The 20,298-nt window shown below is 39.2% G+C and overlaps 1 protein-coding gene across 1 annotated transcript in view; it reads left to right on the top strand.

Moving 5' to 3' along the window:
* The window catches only part of LOC126465536 (microsomal glutathione S-transferase 1-like), a 28,581-nt gene extending 10,257 nt beyond the window's left edge, over positions 1 to 18,324 (top strand). The window contains exon 3 of the mRNA XM_050096313.1: positions 17,870 to 18,324. Within this exon, the coding sequence (XP_049952270.1) occupies positions 17,870 to 18,113 (244 nt within the window). The 3' untranslated portion in view covers positions 18,114 to 18,324. The remainder of the gene's footprint in view (positions 1 to 17,869) is intronic.
* The last annotated feature ends 1,974 nt before the right edge of the window (positions 18,325 to 20,298 follow it).

Genomic DNA, 20,298 nt, shown 5'->3' with positions numbered 1-20,298 from the left:
GCATTTTTTGCTATTGAGCATTCCTCTGGTTGTCTTAAGAGAGATTTTTATTGATCATTGATTTTATCATGTACAATGATTTAGGACTTGTCATATGTTAAAACACAAAATAAATAAATAATAGTGACTGTATACAACTCATGCAGATAATTAAATACCAGAACAAAAGCAAATCATACAGATACATACAAAATCATATGGATAACCCAATACATAACTCAAACAAATTCTATATTTACATTGTATCCAATAACACATGGCTATGTTTAACTCAAGTTATGGATGTCCTCAAATTTACGTACTAATCACCACTGGAAAAGCTTTCATTTATAATTATATTCTTAAGTTCATTTTTAAAAATGTGAAGCTTTGTTATCTTTTTAACTCTTTAAGGGAAGGGCCCTAAAAAGAATTTTGGGTTGATATATTACACTTTTTGGTACAGGGCTTTCATATGTACTTCTCTATGGAAGTCAGTTCTGTGTCTAGTTCCATAGTTGTGGTAATCAGTTCAAAGAAAAGAGCTGGGGATGGGATTTAAAAAAGCATATGCATTCACAGATATAAATAGATGGAAGAGTCATAACTTTCAGTTCTTTGAATATTTCCCTACAGGACGCACTAGATGCAATCCTTTTTATAGTTCTTATTGCACATTTCTGGACAGTAAAGGAGTGTTTTGCTAGACTTGAAAAACCCCAAAATATGACACCATATCTCAGTGGACTATGCATGAATTTATAATAGGCACTCATCACTGTTTCTTCCCTGCAGGAATTTTTGAGCATTCTTAATATGTAACAGCATTTACTTAGTTTTTTATTGAGCCATTCTGTATGTTTATCCCATTCAAGATGCTCATCTAGCCAAATTCCTAAAAATTTATTATATGAAGCTTGTAGTATTTCCTGCTTGTCGAACTTCACTATTATGTTAGGGATTACTTTATTTGAAGTATGCCTGTTATTCATCCATCACATTTTCTTCTCATTAATAAGTAGACCGTTTTCTCTAAACCGTTTAATTACTTCATTCCTTATTTCTGTTTTTTTTTTTAGTAGGGCAGTCACATTCTGAGCTTTAACAAAGCGGCTAGTATTGTCAGCAAAGAGTACAGCATCAGGTTGTGTTAAGTAACTTGGTAAGTCTTTTATGAATATCGGGAAAACAGAGGTCCCAACAGTGGTACTTGGTGTACTCCACTGAGTAACTTTCTCATATACAGAAAAGACTGATTTACCATCATGAACTGTTTCCACTTTCTGGTACCTATCAAATAAGTACGATTTAAACCACATATGAGCAGTGCCATGGACTCCATAGCAGTACAGTTTTATGATCAATAAGATCAAATATGTTAGATAAGTCTAAAAACAATCCACAGTTTATTTCATTATGGTCAATGGAATTTAGAACAAGTTTTAGGAAATTATGTATAGCACTTCTGCATGGTCTATATTTTTCTAAATCAATTTTGTTCATTGGGAAATATTCTACATTTGTTCAAAAAAGCAGAGTCTTTTGTACATTATTCTTTCCAAATTTTTTGAGAAACAAGACAACTTTGATAAGGGTCTATAGTTTTTTGCATCATAGGGTCACTGTTTTTACATACTGTTTTAATTATTCTCAGCTTAAGTTCTCTAGGAAAAGTACCAGTGCTGAAGGAAATATTAATTATAACAACAAGGTGAGGAACAATATATTTGCTGAGTTGGATTACTTTGTCAGGAATGCTGTCTGTACCACAGGAAAATGTATTTTTTGGTTTGCTGATTGCATTCTCTGCCTCTTGTATTGTTACAGGATACAAAAACATAGTTTTAGGATTCTCAGAGATGTTATGATTAACCTTTATGTGACTTTGATTTTTTTATAAGATTTTGTACTAAACTTGTACAGTGGCTATTGAATATAGTGGCAATTTGTAAAGGATCATTTATAGTTTTGCGTTTGCTATTAAGAATAATGTTGGTGTCTTTTGCTTTGATTCTGCCCGAGTTTGTATTTATCACATTCCAACCTGATTTCATTTTTTTAGCTGCACTTGTTTCTGTTGATGTATGAATCATTGCTTGATTTTTATGCTGCTGTAATGACTTTCTTCTACAGTTTTCTGTAACAGTTTACATAATGTTTCAGAGCTGGCTTTGGCCTAGCTGATTTACTTAACTTGCTCTGAAGATTTTCACATCCCCTCTGTTATCCAAGTGTTAGTTCTGGTTTTTACTTTAATTTTCTTTAGAGGGAATGCAGTTTCATAGTGATGTTTGTAACAAACTGAAAAAGACTTAAACTTCATATCTACAGTGTTGTATTTGTCCAAATCCCAGATTGAATTTTTTAACAATGAATTAAAAATCCTAATGTTGTTCTCATTTATACACCTTCTGTAGAAGTATTTCTCACTTTTCCTGGAATTTGTGCTGAGTACATTATTTACACTAAATTTTATTGCTTCATGATCTGAGAATCCAGTGTCAATCACTTCTGCACTATGATCAAATGCTTGCAAGTCAAAAAATATTTGATCAATTGTAGTTTTATTGGTCTTTCCAAGTCTAGTGTATTCATGGACAGTGGGTGATAAATTATGTGAGCATAGTAAATTATTCAGTTTAAACACATTTTAACAGGTTATATTAAAGTTTGCATTGAAATCTCCAACTACAACAATATTTTCTGTAAAATTCCATAATTCACAGAAGACCCTTTGTACACTGTCCAAGAACACCATAAAGTTGCCAGGGGGGGGGGGGGGGGATCAGTATATGCACACAATGATTATTTTGTGTTCTTTAAGTTTGCAAACACAATATTCAAACACTTTTTCAATGTTATTTATGTTACTGAACGTAATTTCTTTGCATTCCATTCCTTGCTTGACATATATGCATGTTCCTCCACCTGTAGAAGTCTCTCTACAGAAGCTACTAATAATTTCAAATCCTGTTATTCTAGCAGTACATGCTTGGTTTTCCTTTAACCAATGTTCACTCACACATAAAACTGAAACATCCTTTAGCTGATCAAGCAAAAGTACTTCTAATTCAGCAATTTTACTAGTTATTCCCCGAATATTCTAGTAAGAAATTACTAGTGATTTATTGTCCTTGGGAATTGTCACACCACTCATCTCAATGTTTGGTTGCTGGTTGTCTTCAATAAGAAATCCTTGTAGTAGCCTGGTGGTGACACTTTTCGTTTGCTTAACAGATGGGTGGTTTTAACTGAGTGGTTTAGTTGACACTGTTGTTGATGTCAGTTGTGTAAGATGTCTCACTGCTTCTGAAAATGATTGCTGTGCAGTGGAGCATGCTGTTGACTGGGAAGAAGGATGTGGCAGAATAATGGGGTCATTCTCCTTGCACATTCCTAATAAATTTATGATGTCTCGGATTTTATGGCATCGTAGTGTCTTATCCTTAATATTTCAATGTAGGCCATGGTATGTAAAGTCTTTCTCGCAAGGAACTCTACAGATAAGAAATGTGAGTTATGGAATGCTTTGCAAATCTTTTTAAACTGCCTATTGGCCTTGTTGATTTCATCATTCACAATAGAAGTGGTTATAAGGCTGTGTCGATGAGGAATCGCTATGACAATTACAGGTGTTCTCCTAGTGGAGTTCAACATTTCTTTCAACTTGTTAGTGGCTCTGAATATTTCATTTTTATATACATCAATAGTGCCCCCAATAATTATTGCACATTTTAATGAACTGGAGATATTTTTGGCATTTAAGTTTCTTGTGATTTCATCCAAAGGTGCCCCACATTTTACAATGGAAGCAGCATTTACATGAAAATCATCACATATGATTCCAGCAAGGCCATGTCCATGGCTATCAGAGTATATCATTACTTTCAATCTGGAAATCTGGGAATTGAAATTTGTATTTATTTGCACATGTTTGTTTGTAAAGTTTGTTGTACCTGGAGGTAGTTCTGTCTTCTGTACACTCTGTGTATTGAACATTGCATTTTTAAGCAAATGACTGTATGTGGGCCTACTGTGTTCTGTATGTAGTTCAGATTTCCCTGCACTCATTTCTGCCTCAGTTCCACAACTGTTAAGTGCTGAATGATACGTGTTTTCACACTGTTTACGACACACTAAATTCACTAACCTAAAATGTTCACAACTGTTGTCATTATCATTGCTGTCTGAATTGTTACAAAGGCTTTGCATCAATGCCTGACTGTTTTCTGCTGGAAGACAAGTGTTTTCACTCTCTCTGCAATGCACTTTCTTCATTGACCTAACATGTTCATGACTGTTGTCATCAGTAATACCGTCTAGATTGCTAAAAAGGCTTAGCATTATTTTTTAAGCATTTTAGAATACTGTCCACACAGTTCCACAACAGACTGTAGAGAAGTCAATACACTTTCTGTTTGTCCACTGGTGAACATTTCAGTTGCGGACTGTTGACCATTACACCTAAGCATGCGGCAGTCACAATTTGAGTAATTTAAGTTAACATCACCCAAACGCTCTGTATGGTACCATCTTTGTAATGTACAACAAATTCTGATTCCTTTATGAACAATTTTATGACATAGTGTATGCCTTACAGACACCAAGAAATTAGTTTTCACTGATCGATTTTGACATGCAAGTCGCCAAAGTGGCATCAAATCAAAAGACTTGCACCCAGTGAACACTTTCCCCAACGGGAGGCCCTGGCCAAACAACCTTTTACTGAACGATTTATACCCACTTCAATACCAGGCGCCATATTGTTCATTTTTTCTCCTGTATTCTCAGCTATAGCTGAAATTTATCAATATATTAGAAGCTCAGCCTGCAATAAATATGATAATCTTCCATTGTGAACCATGATTTATTAATCTTACCACATAAATGACTAAATCATTTGATTCAGGTATGGAGCCACAGTGATTTTAGTGACAACTCCATCATTATTAAAGTAAATCTTACGAAGTGTACCTTTGTACAATACTTGGATCAGAATAACAAACTCATTGACAGCCAATAGCTTAAACAACAACTACCATAACAACATTATATCAGAAAGTGAACTATGTCATACTCTTTTCACCACTGACATATATCATTGTTACTTAGGCTTCAGTTACCACAGATGACACTTGCAGCTGGTAACCTAATTGCTGTAATTTTTATCATTGTCTCTCTGTGTGTGGTATGTTTAGTTCACTTAACAGAATGTTCGAAGCTAGCAGAGAAATTTTAGTCTAAAGTGATAAGGTTATTGTAAGCTTGCAAAGAAAATTGAGGTTATAGGCCTTAAAAGAAGATGATGTGGATGTATCTGTTAAGCAACCATACAGCAGTTGTTGCCACAGACATATTGTGTTATGCATACAGTGACTGACAGATATCACCCTCCTCATGCTCAACAGTGTTCAACTGTCAACTACATAGTTACTCTAATCAAGGTACAAAACAGTGCCAGTATGGAAGAAAAATTTCTTAATGTATGTGATACTAAGTTACAGTTAATTCAAATAATACTTTCAAGCAGTATGAATTCTTACACCGAAATCTAGTCTTTTTTCTGGCATAATATTCTGTAGCTTTCTATTTATGGAGCTAATGATACCGTGAGTGTGTTTTTGTTCCTTAATTTATTATGGAACTTCATTTCTATAATCTGCAATGGCTGCTCTGTTTAATAGACAAATTTTGACTGTGCAGTATATATGTGGTTAACAGTTTTTGTGTGTAGCATTAGTATCCAAGATATTTAAAAAGACTGATTTTGGCTATAGAAGTTTAGTTACACAAGAGGCAATCAAAAAGCAATGGGAATTTTCGTTTTTCTGAAAGAATCTTTATTTATTCACCATCAACAGCAACTTTTCCCCCTTCAATGTAATCCCTCTCAGATATAATCCACTTGTACCAGCACTTTTTCCAGTCTTGGAATCACTTTTAGAATTCACTGTTCATTATTGTTAGATGACCCATAGATTGTCATCCACGGAGAGTGAAACGAGATGTCAGGATGAGAGTAGATTTGTTTAATTAACTTCTTTATTCTGGCCCAAAGCTATAGTTCATCAGGAACGTATTGGTGGAGGCATCCAGTTGCCTCTCATGCAAAACAGTATAGTCCAGCATTGCTGACAGCGCAAAGAGCTGGGCCAAGCATGACATCACTCGAATGCCACTGACAGTGATATATCCGGATGCAACTGTGATGACAGCGTGGCAGTTCAGGTGACGGTACCTCTGAAGCAGCTGTGACCTCCTTCCAGTGAGCGGGCAGCTCTCTGATCTGGCAGCAGCTGCTCTGGTGACTCAAGGCAGTCTGCCCTGCCATGCGATCGAACAGTCAACCCTGTACTGCATTCTGGGATGTCGCTCTGGGTATCACAGGCTCATGGTGTAGGCTGTGATAATGAGATGAGAATATTTTAGAACATGAATGGCTGAGTACTTATATTCTCCAGACTATGTTCATTTACAGCTTGACATGCAAGCGAGGAAAGGTTTCAGACCTTTCATTAGCATATTGCAGAATTGGCTGTTGCTATACCACACACAGCTGGCTCTGTTTCGCAATGCCAGTCGGCCATGTTTTGCTTCGAAATGCATAACACTCTTGCCAGCATGAGGATGGGTCTGTTGCAACTCATTCCGCTCTGGTGAGATTTTTGACCTCTTAAGAATTATTCTAACAGTTGGTTTCCTTAACCATATCTCTTAATCTTACACATTTCTACAGGACCTCTTGCCCTGCTCCTTAGCTCAAACACAATGGAACTTATTTCATTACTAGGATTCTTGCACAATATCTTCTAACTCTCTATTCCAAACTTACAACCTAAAATGAATCAATTATCCTTAATACCACACCCTTGTGTGTTCATCTTCCTTCTGCTGCTTTTATGTTCAGGGTATCCAGTCTACTGGAATCTGAATAGCAGCTGGGTCCGAACTCAATCTTGTGCTTCAACTTCTACAGACCAAAACAAGGACTATGCTCAGCAGAACAAGGGTCACCGTGGTGGTTGGTATGACAATAGTCAATGTTGTCTGTTTCCAGTACTTATGTTCCCAATATAAATTTACATGCTGGACTAAGATTTCCAGGGAATCTTGTTGCCCCTACTGGTTCAGAAATGTGTTTATAGACTGTATTAATTCTGGCCCTAGAGTTTGATTCAAACTGTTTAGATTTGTGGCAGTTACGACTTCCATGGGCTCCTGTCGCCAATACAAACAAGGCTGTGAAGTATTCTGGTGAGTCATCCCTGAAATCTCAGCAGGTAGATGGAAGGTAGGCCTCATTATCACGTGTGCTGTTCCACTTAATAATAAACTGCTCCCATTTAATTCTAGCCTCTTTGCTGATGTATGGTTCCATTGCTTGAAGCAATTAGCCACTACTACCATCTTGTCAGAAGTAGAGTACAACCAATGTGTCTTGACCTGCTGAAAGTGCAATTCTGGCTTGATCACTTCTTTATTGCATTCACTGACTGCCTTTTATACCATTAACAATTTCAATGTGCAGGAATCCTGCCACACTCATATTATCATATTCGGACAGACTGTGATCGCCCCTCTGTAGCATTTTTGTAACTTTGCTCCCTCCATTTCTACAGAACTTCCCTTGTCTTTAGTAATTAATAATAGTTGCTGCATTTTTACTCTTACAGAGTATGTCAACAATCTGAACTTGACAAAATATGCATTAACTATGTAGCGCTTGTAACATTCTTGTTTCCCTGCTATTGGTGTACAAATGGAAATTTAAAATCTCCCTCCACCAGTTCTCACTGATCCTGTGGCTGCCTTGAAATGAAAAGATAAGTTTGTGTGTTTGGGTTCTAAAGCCAACCCAACTCCAGTGGTAGTTCCTTCTGTACTTTCCTTAGACCTTCCAAGTACTACTCTGGTGACAACTTTACCCCTAGCTGACCTTGTACTGCCTGCTGCATAGCCTCCTGTAGTTCTGTTACTTTCCCTTGTGCTTCTATGGACTGCAACCATTTTATCATTATTACTTCCTTATCTAAGACTTCTGCTTTGGTTTGTAGTTCCCTGGTATTCCGATTAACTGCCTCTTCTGTAGTTCTGGCATACCGCATTACTTCTCCAGTCATTTGTCATAGTAGTCATGTATTGTTTTTCAATATGTCTTCCTCTAAGCTTGCAATCTGCATAGTGTGCCAATCACTCATGGCTTTGTTCCCTTTTGCCCACTGATAAACCTATTCTGCAGTGTCATTAACTCTTTGTTTTCCTCATCAGCAGTGTCAAATATTGTTCTCATAAGCCAACTCCACCATCGATACAACCCCTCTTACCTTGCATATGTAGAATAACCCCCAGTACCTGGATCGTTTTACTCATTAATTTCTCATATGCTCCTTGTACTCTCTTACATACACCAGCGCTTCCTTTGAGTAACCTGTGCTCTTCCGTTCCCTGATGGAATTTGTGGAGTGCTTCTTCCAATCTTCTCACCTCATTACACATGTTCCATGCATTGAATACTGCCTGTACCATCCAGTGAAGACTGGCAATCACTGCATCTTCCTGCTTGGCGAACAGCACTTCCTCTTCCAGGTGCTGGTCCTATAACACTTCTACCCTGACAAAGACAGCATTCCCTCTACGAACTGCATCAACTCGCCTTCTCTGCATCTCACCTGTGAGCAGGAATATCTATCACTTTCCTCCCCTTAAATTCCTTGCTGCTGTGCAGCTGCTTATACTAATTACACTAAATCTATACCTAATCAAAAAAAGTTAATTGACTATCTCCTAGGCCTTAATCCATGGGGGTTTCTCATTACCGATTCATTCACAACCTCCTGTTTATTGTTGGATATCTTTCTCCTCACTCTCCCTTTCCTGTCTGCAGCTCCTATCCCTTGAATAGATTCCAGATTCCCTTAAAAAGGTTTCAACTGCCCTCCTTGCACAGTTGTCATGCTCACTGGCAATTGAATACTGACATTTCTTTGTCTTTCCCTTTGATGTATACAAAGTTGATAGCATCACCTACTGACCAACCTTATACTGTGGCATTCTTGCTGTACACCCCACTACTACTTCCTGTTTCTCTAGTGCTCTTCTATTTGCCCTCTGTACTCTATTCCCAATTTTTCTAATTACTCTGACAAATTCCCTAACAGACTCTCCAGTCTTCCATTTCTTCTTTTTCAATATATTGCTTGGTGATGGCAATTTACAACCATATACTACTTCATATTGCGATAATCCTGTATTCATATGCTGTTTTGAGATGTAGGCAGAGACAACATACTTACAAATAGTCATCCCAGTTGGTGTGGTGTGAGTCAACATAGTATCTGAGCATCCTCTGATTGTCCTATGCACTCTTTTAGTTCTTCCTTTGGCTTGTGGATGGAGATAACATGTCCTTAACTTCTTCACATTCAATAACGTACACAACTGCATATATAGATCTGATGTGAAGTTTGTTCTTTGGTCTGTTACTATTGTTTCAGGCACTCCAAACTTCAAAATCCAATTATTTGCAAGTGCTTGTGCCACTGTTGCTGCCTGCTGGTTTGGCATCTTGATCACTTCTAGTCTTGAAAAATGATCTGTGATTGTGAGTTCGAACTTATTCCCTGGAGGTGTTTTACATAACAGACTTAAAACATCAGTCCCCAGAAATTCAAATGGTACTAATTGTTTCAGATAACCTATGCAATGATGCTCTTGTTCGGCACAAATCTGCTGTCTGTACACACCCGCTAATATGTGGTCATGAGCTTCTTATAGCACTCTATTCCTTAGCTTTACTGGTACCTGCTGTCCCAAATTAGTTTCTCTGTATAGCAATCCATCCTGCATACAGACCTGTGACTGCTTAAATTACTGCTTACATTCGTCGTCCACTGTCATCCACGCTTTGGGCAGTTTGCCATTCCACATGCTCATTCCCCCCAAAATGTAATACTGCTACTTTCTTCTTAAGCCATCCACATTTTTGTGCTTCTTCCCAAGCTTACGTGTGACGTTGATATCAAATTCACTTAGTCTTACTGCCCATCGTGTCAACCTACTAGAAGGATCCTTTAATCCCAACAACCATTTTAATGCTGAATGGTCTGTTATTGCTCTAAACTTTTTACCATACAGATAACATTTGAAATACTTGATTCCATAAATAAGGCCTTACACCTCTTTCTCCGTTGTGGAATAATTTATTTCTGCAGAATTTACTTGTCTTGGTGCATAAGCTACCAGATGTTCTACACCTCTCTACCCCTTGTGACAACACACAGCCAAATGCATGGTTTGATGCATCACATGTTAAAACAAATTGCCTATTAAAATCCGATAATACCAATATCAGACTTAATGTTAAAGCTTCTTTTAGCTCCACAAAAGCATACTTGCACTCTTCTGACCACACTAATTTAACACCTTTTTTTAACAACTTTGTCAGCGGTCTGACAGTATTCATAAATCCTTTTACGAACTGGCAGTAATACTTCACAACTTCTAAGAAAAATTGCAACTCCTTTACAGATTCTGATACAGGAAATTCATATACAGCTCTAATTAATCTTGAGTCTGTCTTAACCCCTCTTTAAATTATGATGTGCCCTAGGTATTCTACCTCTTCCATCACAAAATTACACTTTTCTGTATCATTGTTAATTTTGCTGCTTTTAACCTTAGGAATACTTCCCTTAATTGTTGCATATGCTGTTCCATATCACTCCCACACACAATTATGCCATAAGCATATACTGAGGATTGCCATGGTTTTAAACCTCAGAGTACTTTGTCCAACAGTCTCTGAAATGTTACAGGTGTGTTTTCTAATCCGAATGGCATTCTTCTCAATTGGTAGTGTCCCCAGGCTGCCAAAAATGCTGTTTTGTGTTGATCCTGGAGTGCAACCTCAATCTGGTGAGAACCACTCTTCAAATCCATTGTTGAAAAATATTTGTATCGCCTTAAATGGTCCAAGGTTTCTGTGTTGTTTGGCAAAGAGTAGGCATCCATTACAGTTTTCTCATTTAGATGCCTGTAATCACAACAAAACATATATTTTCTTGTTCCATCCATTGATTGCTTTGGCACAATGACTGTTTGTGCCCCCTATGCATTATTACTTTCTTCAAATATTCCGTATTTAAGCTATTGATTGATAAATTCCTCCAAAATTGCAGTACCTAGGTACTCTGTGCTATTTGTGGTAGACTGATAATCCATTTCCCGTAGGAATATGGTGCTGTGTAATATTCATAGCTGGTAATGGCCCTTTTGAAAGAAATAAATCCTTAAATTCCAAAAGTAATTTTTTCCATCTGTTTCCTATTGCTTCCCTCTAGGTGCTTCATGTTTCCTCAAAATGCAGATACAATGGCATTCGGTGATTGTCCATGGCCGACACACTTATGTCCCATTCTTCTCCTCCAGGATATCCCTATTAGTGATTTGCAACTTGTTTGTTAATCCTATGTCCTTTGCATTAAACTCATCTATAAAAACAGGCACCTTATTTTCACCCCTTATTTTTGTATGCACACATTACCTCTTTTAACTAAGCAACCCACCTGATCTGATACTTCATTATCTTCTAACGATTCCACCATACACAAAATTCCTGCCAGCAAGCTAGACTGAACACTCACCCAAAGGGTGCAAATCAAGTCTTATTGTGACCATTCATGGTTTAATCAGTTCGTCATCTGTGAAAGACTCCCCTTGCAACATTGCTACACTGGCAATGGTTTTACATAACTGAAACATTTTTCTGTCAAGTACCAACCCATGTCCTCGAATATCGATTATGGCACAATGCTGATATAAGAAATCTAATCCTAGAATCATGTCACAGCCCTCACCCATGTGTGGCACAATCTCTACACATCAATTAAATTGAACTGTATCCAGGAAAAAGTCTATGACCGCCAATCCTAATGGTGTGACATCTTTATTCCCCATTCCATGCAAGCTATATCATGGTGGATCCCATTGCTTATGTTTCACCAGATCACTGCTGGTGACCAACACACACATCCTGTGTTGAGTAATATCCTGCAACCCTTTTCTCCTACTAGTTCTCTTATCGCACATTCCACCTCTGCATACAATTTTGTGGCATCCAGTCTAACTGGGAATGACCATGGTGGACCTGGTGTTCTCATTGGTGTTTAACACCTTATTCCTCTTCAGTCCTGTACTTCTAAAACTATTACTTCCTCTTACTGTATTCACATTACCCTGAGGTTGGTGACACTGTCTTCTTACATGCCCCATTCATCCACACCTGAAACATTTTGTATTAGCTGCAAACACTCTCTGTTTACCCTGCATTCCAGTCAACAAATCAATCTTCTCAAACTCTAGCTATAACCACACTGCTGTGTGCAAATCCGTTGAACCCCATGTCCGTACACGTCTTGACATTTCCGCATGCAACCCTCTTAAGAAAAGCATAGAGTGCCCTACACTCAGCTTCTTGCAAAATAATTTCACTGACTGCAGTGTCCTGTCCCAATTCATAGGTACATCCATTAATTGTCCTTATCCTATGTGAAGAGTTCCTGTATACCCTACACAAGTTTCAGCTTCCCCTGTTAGTCTCAATTTTGCAATGCTTAATAATTCCTTATCAGACCAACCTTCCATCTCAGCCAGATTTCCGAGGTCTCCCACAAAGTCCTGCATCTCCTCAGTTGCCTTACCAGAAAAAGATGCAATTAATCTTTCAACTGATGAATCTACATCCTGTTGTGAAGATCGCAATTCTGCCAGCCTACGCAGTTCTGTATTATCCGCTGTTAATTGTGCTACCTGCTCTTACACTATGCGTACTGCTTCTCTCTCTGATACACCTTGTATCTCTGGCTCTGTTGAAGCTTTCTCCTTGACAACAGTAGTTTTGAGAACTAACATTCAGAAGACAAGAAAATAAATTACATTAACTTAATTCTTACATTTATTCATGAGCATCTCGACTCTTGGCGTTGCCTAGCCATATGCCCCTAACAATTACACGCATAACATTTTACTGGAACTGATTCTGTACATGACACTGAGTGGCCCTCAAAGCACTGGGCACATCTAACAGGCGCTAACCAATCGTGACTTCCATTATCTCTAAAACTAGACAAATCTTTACTCACAATAAAATTTACTTTACAAAATGCACAATCGTCAAACCCTTTCTCCATGACCAAAATACAATCAAAATTTTTTGGACTCACCATACTGTAGGCTGTAGGTTCAGACATTACTCTAAGAAGGTGATATCAATGATCTGACACCAGTGTTAGATGACCCATGGATTGTCACCTATTTAGAGTGAAATGAGATGTCAGGATGACAGTAGATTTGTTTAATTAACTTTTTTATTTTTACCCTCAGCCATAATTCATTAGGAACAGGTTGGCGGAGGCATCCAGTTGCCTCTCGTGCCTCTCATGTGAAATAATAGATGTCCGGCATTGCTGACAGTGCAAAGAGCAGGGCTGAGCATGGCGTCACTCGAATGCATCCAGTTGCCTCTCATGGAAACAAAAGATGTCTGCCATTGCTGACATCACAAAGTGTGTGGCTGAGCATGGCATCACTTGAATGCTGCTGTCAGCAGTGTCTCCCACTGTGACTGGGATGACAGTGTGACCTTCCTCTAGTGACAGACAGCTCTCTGATCCAGCAGCAGCTGCTCTGGTGACTGCTTCACACAAAGGGTGCTTAACTTCCAGGTAGTATTGCTTAGTACAGCCATAGGGCAGGAATTCTTGATGCACTATCCCACTGCAACTGAAGAAAACAGTGAGAACGACCTTTACATGTGATAGAACTTGTTGAATTTTTTTCAGTCTTGGCTCTTCAGGCAGTTTCCGTTGGGATGATTGGGCCTTGGTTTTGACATCATACCCACATACCCATGTGTTGTCACCTGTTACAACCTTGTTTAGAAGTGCTGTATTCTTGTTGACTTCATTGAGCAATTCATGAGCGATGTCTACGCAACATCATTTCTGGTTGAAATTCAACAGTTTCAGAAAAAACTTTGCTGTTACACGTTTCGTACCAAAATATCTCAAAAATTGCCTGGCATGAGCCAAAGGATAATGAAAACATCAGGAACCTCTCTGATGGTGATTCAATGATTTTTTAGAACCATTTTCTTTCTTCTTCCACATAATTGATGTGCTATGGCATCCAGGGTAGTTGTCTTTGTCGTGTCGTGATCCTCTTTGAAGCTTTTATACTAAATATAAACTCTTGTCTTACTGATGGTATATTCAATAAAAGCTACAGTCAACATTTTGAGTGCTGTGGTGTGCTATATCCCAGTTTTCAAGAAATAGTTAATACAAATTTTTTGATCCATCTGTTTCAAAAGTAAAAATTTGCCAAGCGCTCAAAAACACGTATTACCTTTCCATTGTCAACAATAAACTGAATATTAAAAACAGCTGAAAATGCAAATATACAGTAGGAAAATGTGTACTAAGAAGATAAAAAAGTTTTGAAAAGTAGATATGTAAACTCGCAAAATTAAAAAATTCTTGTTAATTTTTTATCCCACCTCACATGGCCCGTACAGCCATAAGTGGAAACTGACATCCTTTAAACTATTTATTCAGGCTCTGAACCATCTGACTATAAGTTAATTACCAAGAAATGGTATTTGATGTTCCCTGAAGAACAGTGCTGTTGTGTATGGTGTCAAATTTTATGTGCTCCTAATACGAGGGCAGTTCAATAAGTAATGCAACACATTTTTTTTCTGAAACAGGGGTTGTTTTATTCAGCATTGAAATACACCAGGTTATTCCCCAATCTTTTAGCTACACAACACTATTTTTCAACGTAATCTCCATTCAATGCTACGGCCTTCCGCCACCTTGAAATGAGGGCCTGTATGCCTGCACGGTACCATTCCACTGGTCGATGTCGGAGCCAACGTCGTACTGCATCAATAACTTCTTCATCATCCGCGTAGTGCCTCCCACGGATTGCGTCCTTCATTGGGCCAAACATATGGAAATCCGACAGCGCGAGATCGGGGCTGTAGGGTGCATGAGGAAGAACAGTCCACTGAAGTTTTGTGAGCTCATCTTGGGTGCGAAGACTTGTGTGAGGTCTTGCGTTGTCATGAAGAAGGAGAAGTTCGTTCAGATTTTTATGCCTACGAACACGCTGAAGTCGTTTCTTCAATTTCTGATGAGTAGCACAATGCACTTCAGAGTTGATCGTTTGACCATGGGGAAGGACATCGAACAGAATAACCCCTTCAGCGTCCCAGAAGACTGTAACCATGACTTTACCGGCTGAGGGTATGGCTTTAAACTTTTTCTTGGTAGGGGAGTGGGTGTGGCGCCACTCCATTGATTGCCGTTTTGTTTCAGGTTCGAAGCGATGAACCCATGTTTCATCGCCTGTAACAATCTTTGACAAGAAATTGTCACCCTCAGCCACATGACGAGCAAGCAATTCCGCACAGATGGTTCTCCTTTGCTCTTTATGGTGTTCGGTTAGACAACGAGGGACCCAGCGGGAACAAACCTTTGAATATCCCAACTGGTGAACAATTGTGACAGCACTACCAACAGAGATGTCAAGTTGAGCACTGAGTTGTTTGATGGTGATCCGTCGATGATCTTGAATGAGTGTGTTCGCATGCTCCGCCATTGCAGGAGTCACAGCTGTGCACGGCCGGCCCGCACGCGGGAGATCAGACAGTCTTGCTTGACCTTGCGGCGATGATGACACACGCTTTGCCCAACGACTCACCGTGCTTTTGTCCACTGCCAGATCACCGTGGACATTCTGCAAGCGCCTATGAATATCTGAGATGCCCTGGTTTTCCGCCAAAAGAAACTCGAGCACTGCCCATTGTTTGCAACGCACATCCGTTACAGACGCCATTTTAACAGCTCTGTACAGCGCTGCCGCCTGTCGGAAGTCAATGAAACTATACGAGACGAAGCGGGAATGTTTGAAAATATTCCACAAGAAATTTCAGGTTTTTTCAACCAAAATTGGCCGAGAAAAAAAATGTGTTGCATTACTTATTGAACTGCCCTCGTACTACTGCATCAGATATGTAACTGTGCCTTAACATACCTCATTTGTTATGAGCCCAGATTACCCTTATGGCTATCCAACAGCAGCATCAAGCTCAAAATGTGCACACTGCCAGTGCCTACTTGTGAAGATATGAGAAAAAGTCTCAGCTTGCTGAGTATTAGGCATACAGGAAACTTAGGCAATGAGTTATTGTGATGTAGTGCACATTTCCTTTGTGTGACATTATCACTTTGCGGCCAATTGAGAGTGTTGGTAGACTGGATTCATCAGGAGATTAGAGATTCAAATCCAGTTCTGGTTTACAAGAACAAGGTAGAAGCAGTTTTGTTTAGATGACTTTTTGTGTGTATTTTATTGCCTGGTATGCAGGAGGAAAAAACCAAGACAATTAAGATTTCCACAGAAGTATACTAGCTACAGGAAAACTGATGTTTTCTAGTAGACTAGCTATTCAGCAGTTTTGGCACCCTCTGGCCTCCAGCATATTCCCACAGCTTAAGAAATTTATAGCTTGAAAACATTCTGATCTTAATGTAAAAGTTATGTAAGCCATATAGGGATATTTTGCAGACCTACTAGACTTACACTTCAAAAATTGAATCAAGTCATTAAAAAAGCACTAGATAAACTTCGTTAACCTAACAGGGACATAATAGAAAAATATCAGTTGGTGTCTTTTTAGCTTAAAAAAATATAGGCATTCACAATGAGGTCAAGAAATTATCACATTGTTCTTGTAGATTTCCCATTGATTCCTGAACTCTCTTAAACTGAGTGCTGGACTGCAGATCAAAATTGCACCCTCATCTTCACTGTTCTTTAGGTGAGCTAGTGCTCCATCTCTTTATCTGATGCTAAACGCTGTCTACCTCAGTGATGAAACACTAGTAGAATGAGTGAAGGTGAAGTCTAATTGTTGTGTTGGCAGAAGAGCCAACACCGTGTCACGAAGGGAGGCCGAAATGCACACGTTTTAGCTCACGCAGGCTGGCGTGAGGAGGGAAGAATTATACTGACGTGAGGTCTGGAACATGACAAGGAAATAGAATTCAGAAAGCGGATGTAATTAGTTTGATACTTAAGTTAATTCATTAATGATGAACGTCGCTCTTGACGGTACATGATTCACAATATTATCTGTTCAGAATACAATCATAGTAACTGAATATGGCGCCTTGCTAGGTCATAGCAAATGAAGTAGCTGAAGGCTATACTAAACTGTCGTCTCTACAAATGAGAGCGTTTGTAGTCAGTGAACCATCGCTAGCAAAGTCGGCTGTACAACTGGGGCAAGTGTTAGGGAGTCTCTCTAGACTAGACCTGCCGCGTGGCGGCGCTCGGTCTGCAATCACTGATAGTGGCGACACGCGGGTCCGACGTATACTACCGGACCACAGCCGATTTAAAGGCTACCACCTAGCAAGTGTGGTGTCTGGCAGTGACACCACACTAATACGTTTTACTTATCAGACACTAGATGACTCAGAGCTCATTTCCCATTTACTAGTGGTTCTTACGTAAGCAGAGGGAGGGAGCTACTGATGTCTGGTGCTTGCAGTTCTCAGCCATGTGGCTAAATTGTCCATCCAAACTATTCTTCACTGATTTGACTTAATTCACTCAAAATTGTATCTACAGATTACCTTTCTTAATTACAAAAGCAGGTGCTTCTATAAGTCAAAACAAGCAGGGAGAGGAATTCTTGATTCAATAGATTTCACTATTAATCTGTTTGGAATTTTTTAAATGTCATGTAATAATTTGAATAAATGAAAATATGTTGTGATTTTAATGGAGAGTTCTAATTTAAAATTATTTTATGCTTTTGCAGAGGACATCAAAATGATTTGGAGAACATCACAGTGTTCTTTATTGTGGCACTAGCATATCTGCTAACAAATCCATCTCCAGGTCTTGCCATCAATCTGTTCCGAGCATTTACTACAGCACGAATTGGCCACACAATTGTGTACTGTGTCATACCAATTCCACAACCTACTAGGTTCTTATTTTTCTTTGTTGGTTGGGCCATCACATTTTTCATGGCAGGCAGTGTGGTACTTCACTGTCTTTGATATGAAACATTACAAATGTATTTTTTTATCATGGTAAAACATTTTATTTGCAATTAATTTTGTACATATTGTGGTAAGTAATAGTTTTTAATCTGGCGGGCTGATGTATTACTTCTGTGAATGATTTGCTCACTCTGCCTAATGTTTTTACAGTGGCATGATGTAAACAGACATAAAAACAGAAATAAAGACTGTTTGGTGCACAGTAAAATTTTCTTTGCTGTCTTATTCTGATATTCAACAAAATTATGAAAAGGCTGATTGCTACTCACCACACAGATGACACGTTTTGTTGCAGACAAGCACAACAAAAAGACTGTTCCACGTTTAGCTTTTGGCCAAAGCCTTCTTCAGAAAAGAAAATACACTCATGTTCACACAAGCAAGCACACCTCACACACACATGACCACTGTCCCCCAGCTGCTCCAGCCAGAATGCAAGTGTGTCGTGTTGAATGGAAGCACCAATCTGGGGAGAGGGGGGTGGGGTGGGGGTGGGGGGGGATAAGGGGGCGATAGCAAGATATGGGTGGGGAGAGAGAAGTGAGTGCTGCCTGGCGAAATGTGCAGAGACTAGATTGTGGCAGGACAAGACTGTCAGGCACAGCAATGGTAAGCCATGAGGGAGGGAGGGTATGAGGAATGGAAATTGAGAGGAGCAGAGAAGGGACAAAGACCAGTTGGTGGATTGGCAGAGAGCAGCACACAATGAGGGTGAGAAACCGTTAATTGAGAGGAGGTGATGGGACAAATGAGGCAGAAACACTTTGGTGGAGGGTGTGGGGATAGTAGGTCATCCCAGCCTTGACCTAAAGTAACATACTGTCCCTATAACATCCACCCAACAATTTCTGTGCCCTCTTTCCCATCACCTTCTTCCAATTCGTGTCCCCTCACTCTCATTGTGTGCTGCTCTCTACCACACACACACCGGTCTTTTCCCCTTCTCTGGTCCTTTTCTTTTCCACTCCCTGTTTCTGCCCTCTCCCTCCCCCATAGGCTGTGCCTTTCTGCAACTCAACATATCTCCTATACAGTGAGTAGAAATCTACCCTTTAGACTGTGTAAACATGTTTAATAAAATGAAAGTTAAATGAATTTTGTATGCCCCAGCTACCCCAAAAGAGCCTTTACAACTATGCCCTGTCATGGGACTTTAAACTCAGTGGTAGGAACTTGCAAGTTTATATATAACTTATCATTTGTATTACCAATTTTCTTTTATTTTGTGCCTTGTGTAACTGAATGCAGACAGCACAACTGAACAAAACTTTGCTTGTGTTATTTACGTAGAGTAAGTCACAAATGATGTTGCTACCACTTCAGTGGCTTCAGTATTAGAAGGCTTCTTCTGTCATGCAAGTATACAAAAATAACTTAGAGAAAAGTGTCTTTGGAGTCTTTCGCAGTGTCAAGTGGCAGTAAAATCTTCTTGGTTTGCAAGCCACGTCATTTTGAATAAAACACTTGCTCTTTTGACCTCTGCCCCTGCCGTCAGCAGTTGAAATCACTGACTGCCAGGACTGGCATGGTGTTCTGGTTATATATGTGTAATATGAAAGTTTTTGCACCCCATTAAAGACAACATAGGTCTTGGTGTTCCCTGTGAATGTGGTAGTATTTACATAGGTCAAACCATTCACACTGTTGCCAAGCATTGTGCAGAGCATTCTTGACACATTAAACAAAGGGAATTTGAAAAGTCAACCACTACTGAACACTGCCTAGAAAACAAACATAAAATACAATTTAAAAATGAGTTTTCACTCTAACCACATCATACTGGGAGTCTGCCATCAAATAAATGTCCAAAATTAAAATAAACAGCAATAACTTGAACAGAGACCAGCAGTACATGCTTAGTGGGTCATAGGGTGGGCTTTGGACATTGAGCAAAAGCAAAGACATAGGCTTGACACTTGTAGGGATGCAAAGCAGAAATTTCAAATCTGTCGCCAGCTGTCCGCGCTAAGTGACACCACTTGGTCCCACAGCTGAATTCAGCCACTAAGAGCTTGCCTTCTGTGAATGCAGCACTCTGACCTTCTTTGGCAGGTTCCAGATGCTCCATTACATCTATAAAAGTAGAACACCGTGCCCGCCATGCCAGTCAGTGATTTCAACTCCTGTTGATGATGACAGAGACAGCTGTCAAAAGCTCACGTGTTTTATTCTAAATGATGCA

This window comes from Schistocerca serialis, chromosome 1 (genome assembly GCF_023864345.2).
Source record: "Schistocerca serialis cubense isolate TAMUIC-IGC-003099 chromosome 1, iqSchSeri2.2, whole genome shotgun sequence".
Taxonomy (NCBI): Eukaryota; Metazoa; Arthropoda; class Insecta; order Orthoptera; family Acrididae; genus Schistocerca; species Schistocerca serialis.
This window is presented reverse-complemented; position numbering and strand designations above follow the sequence as displayed.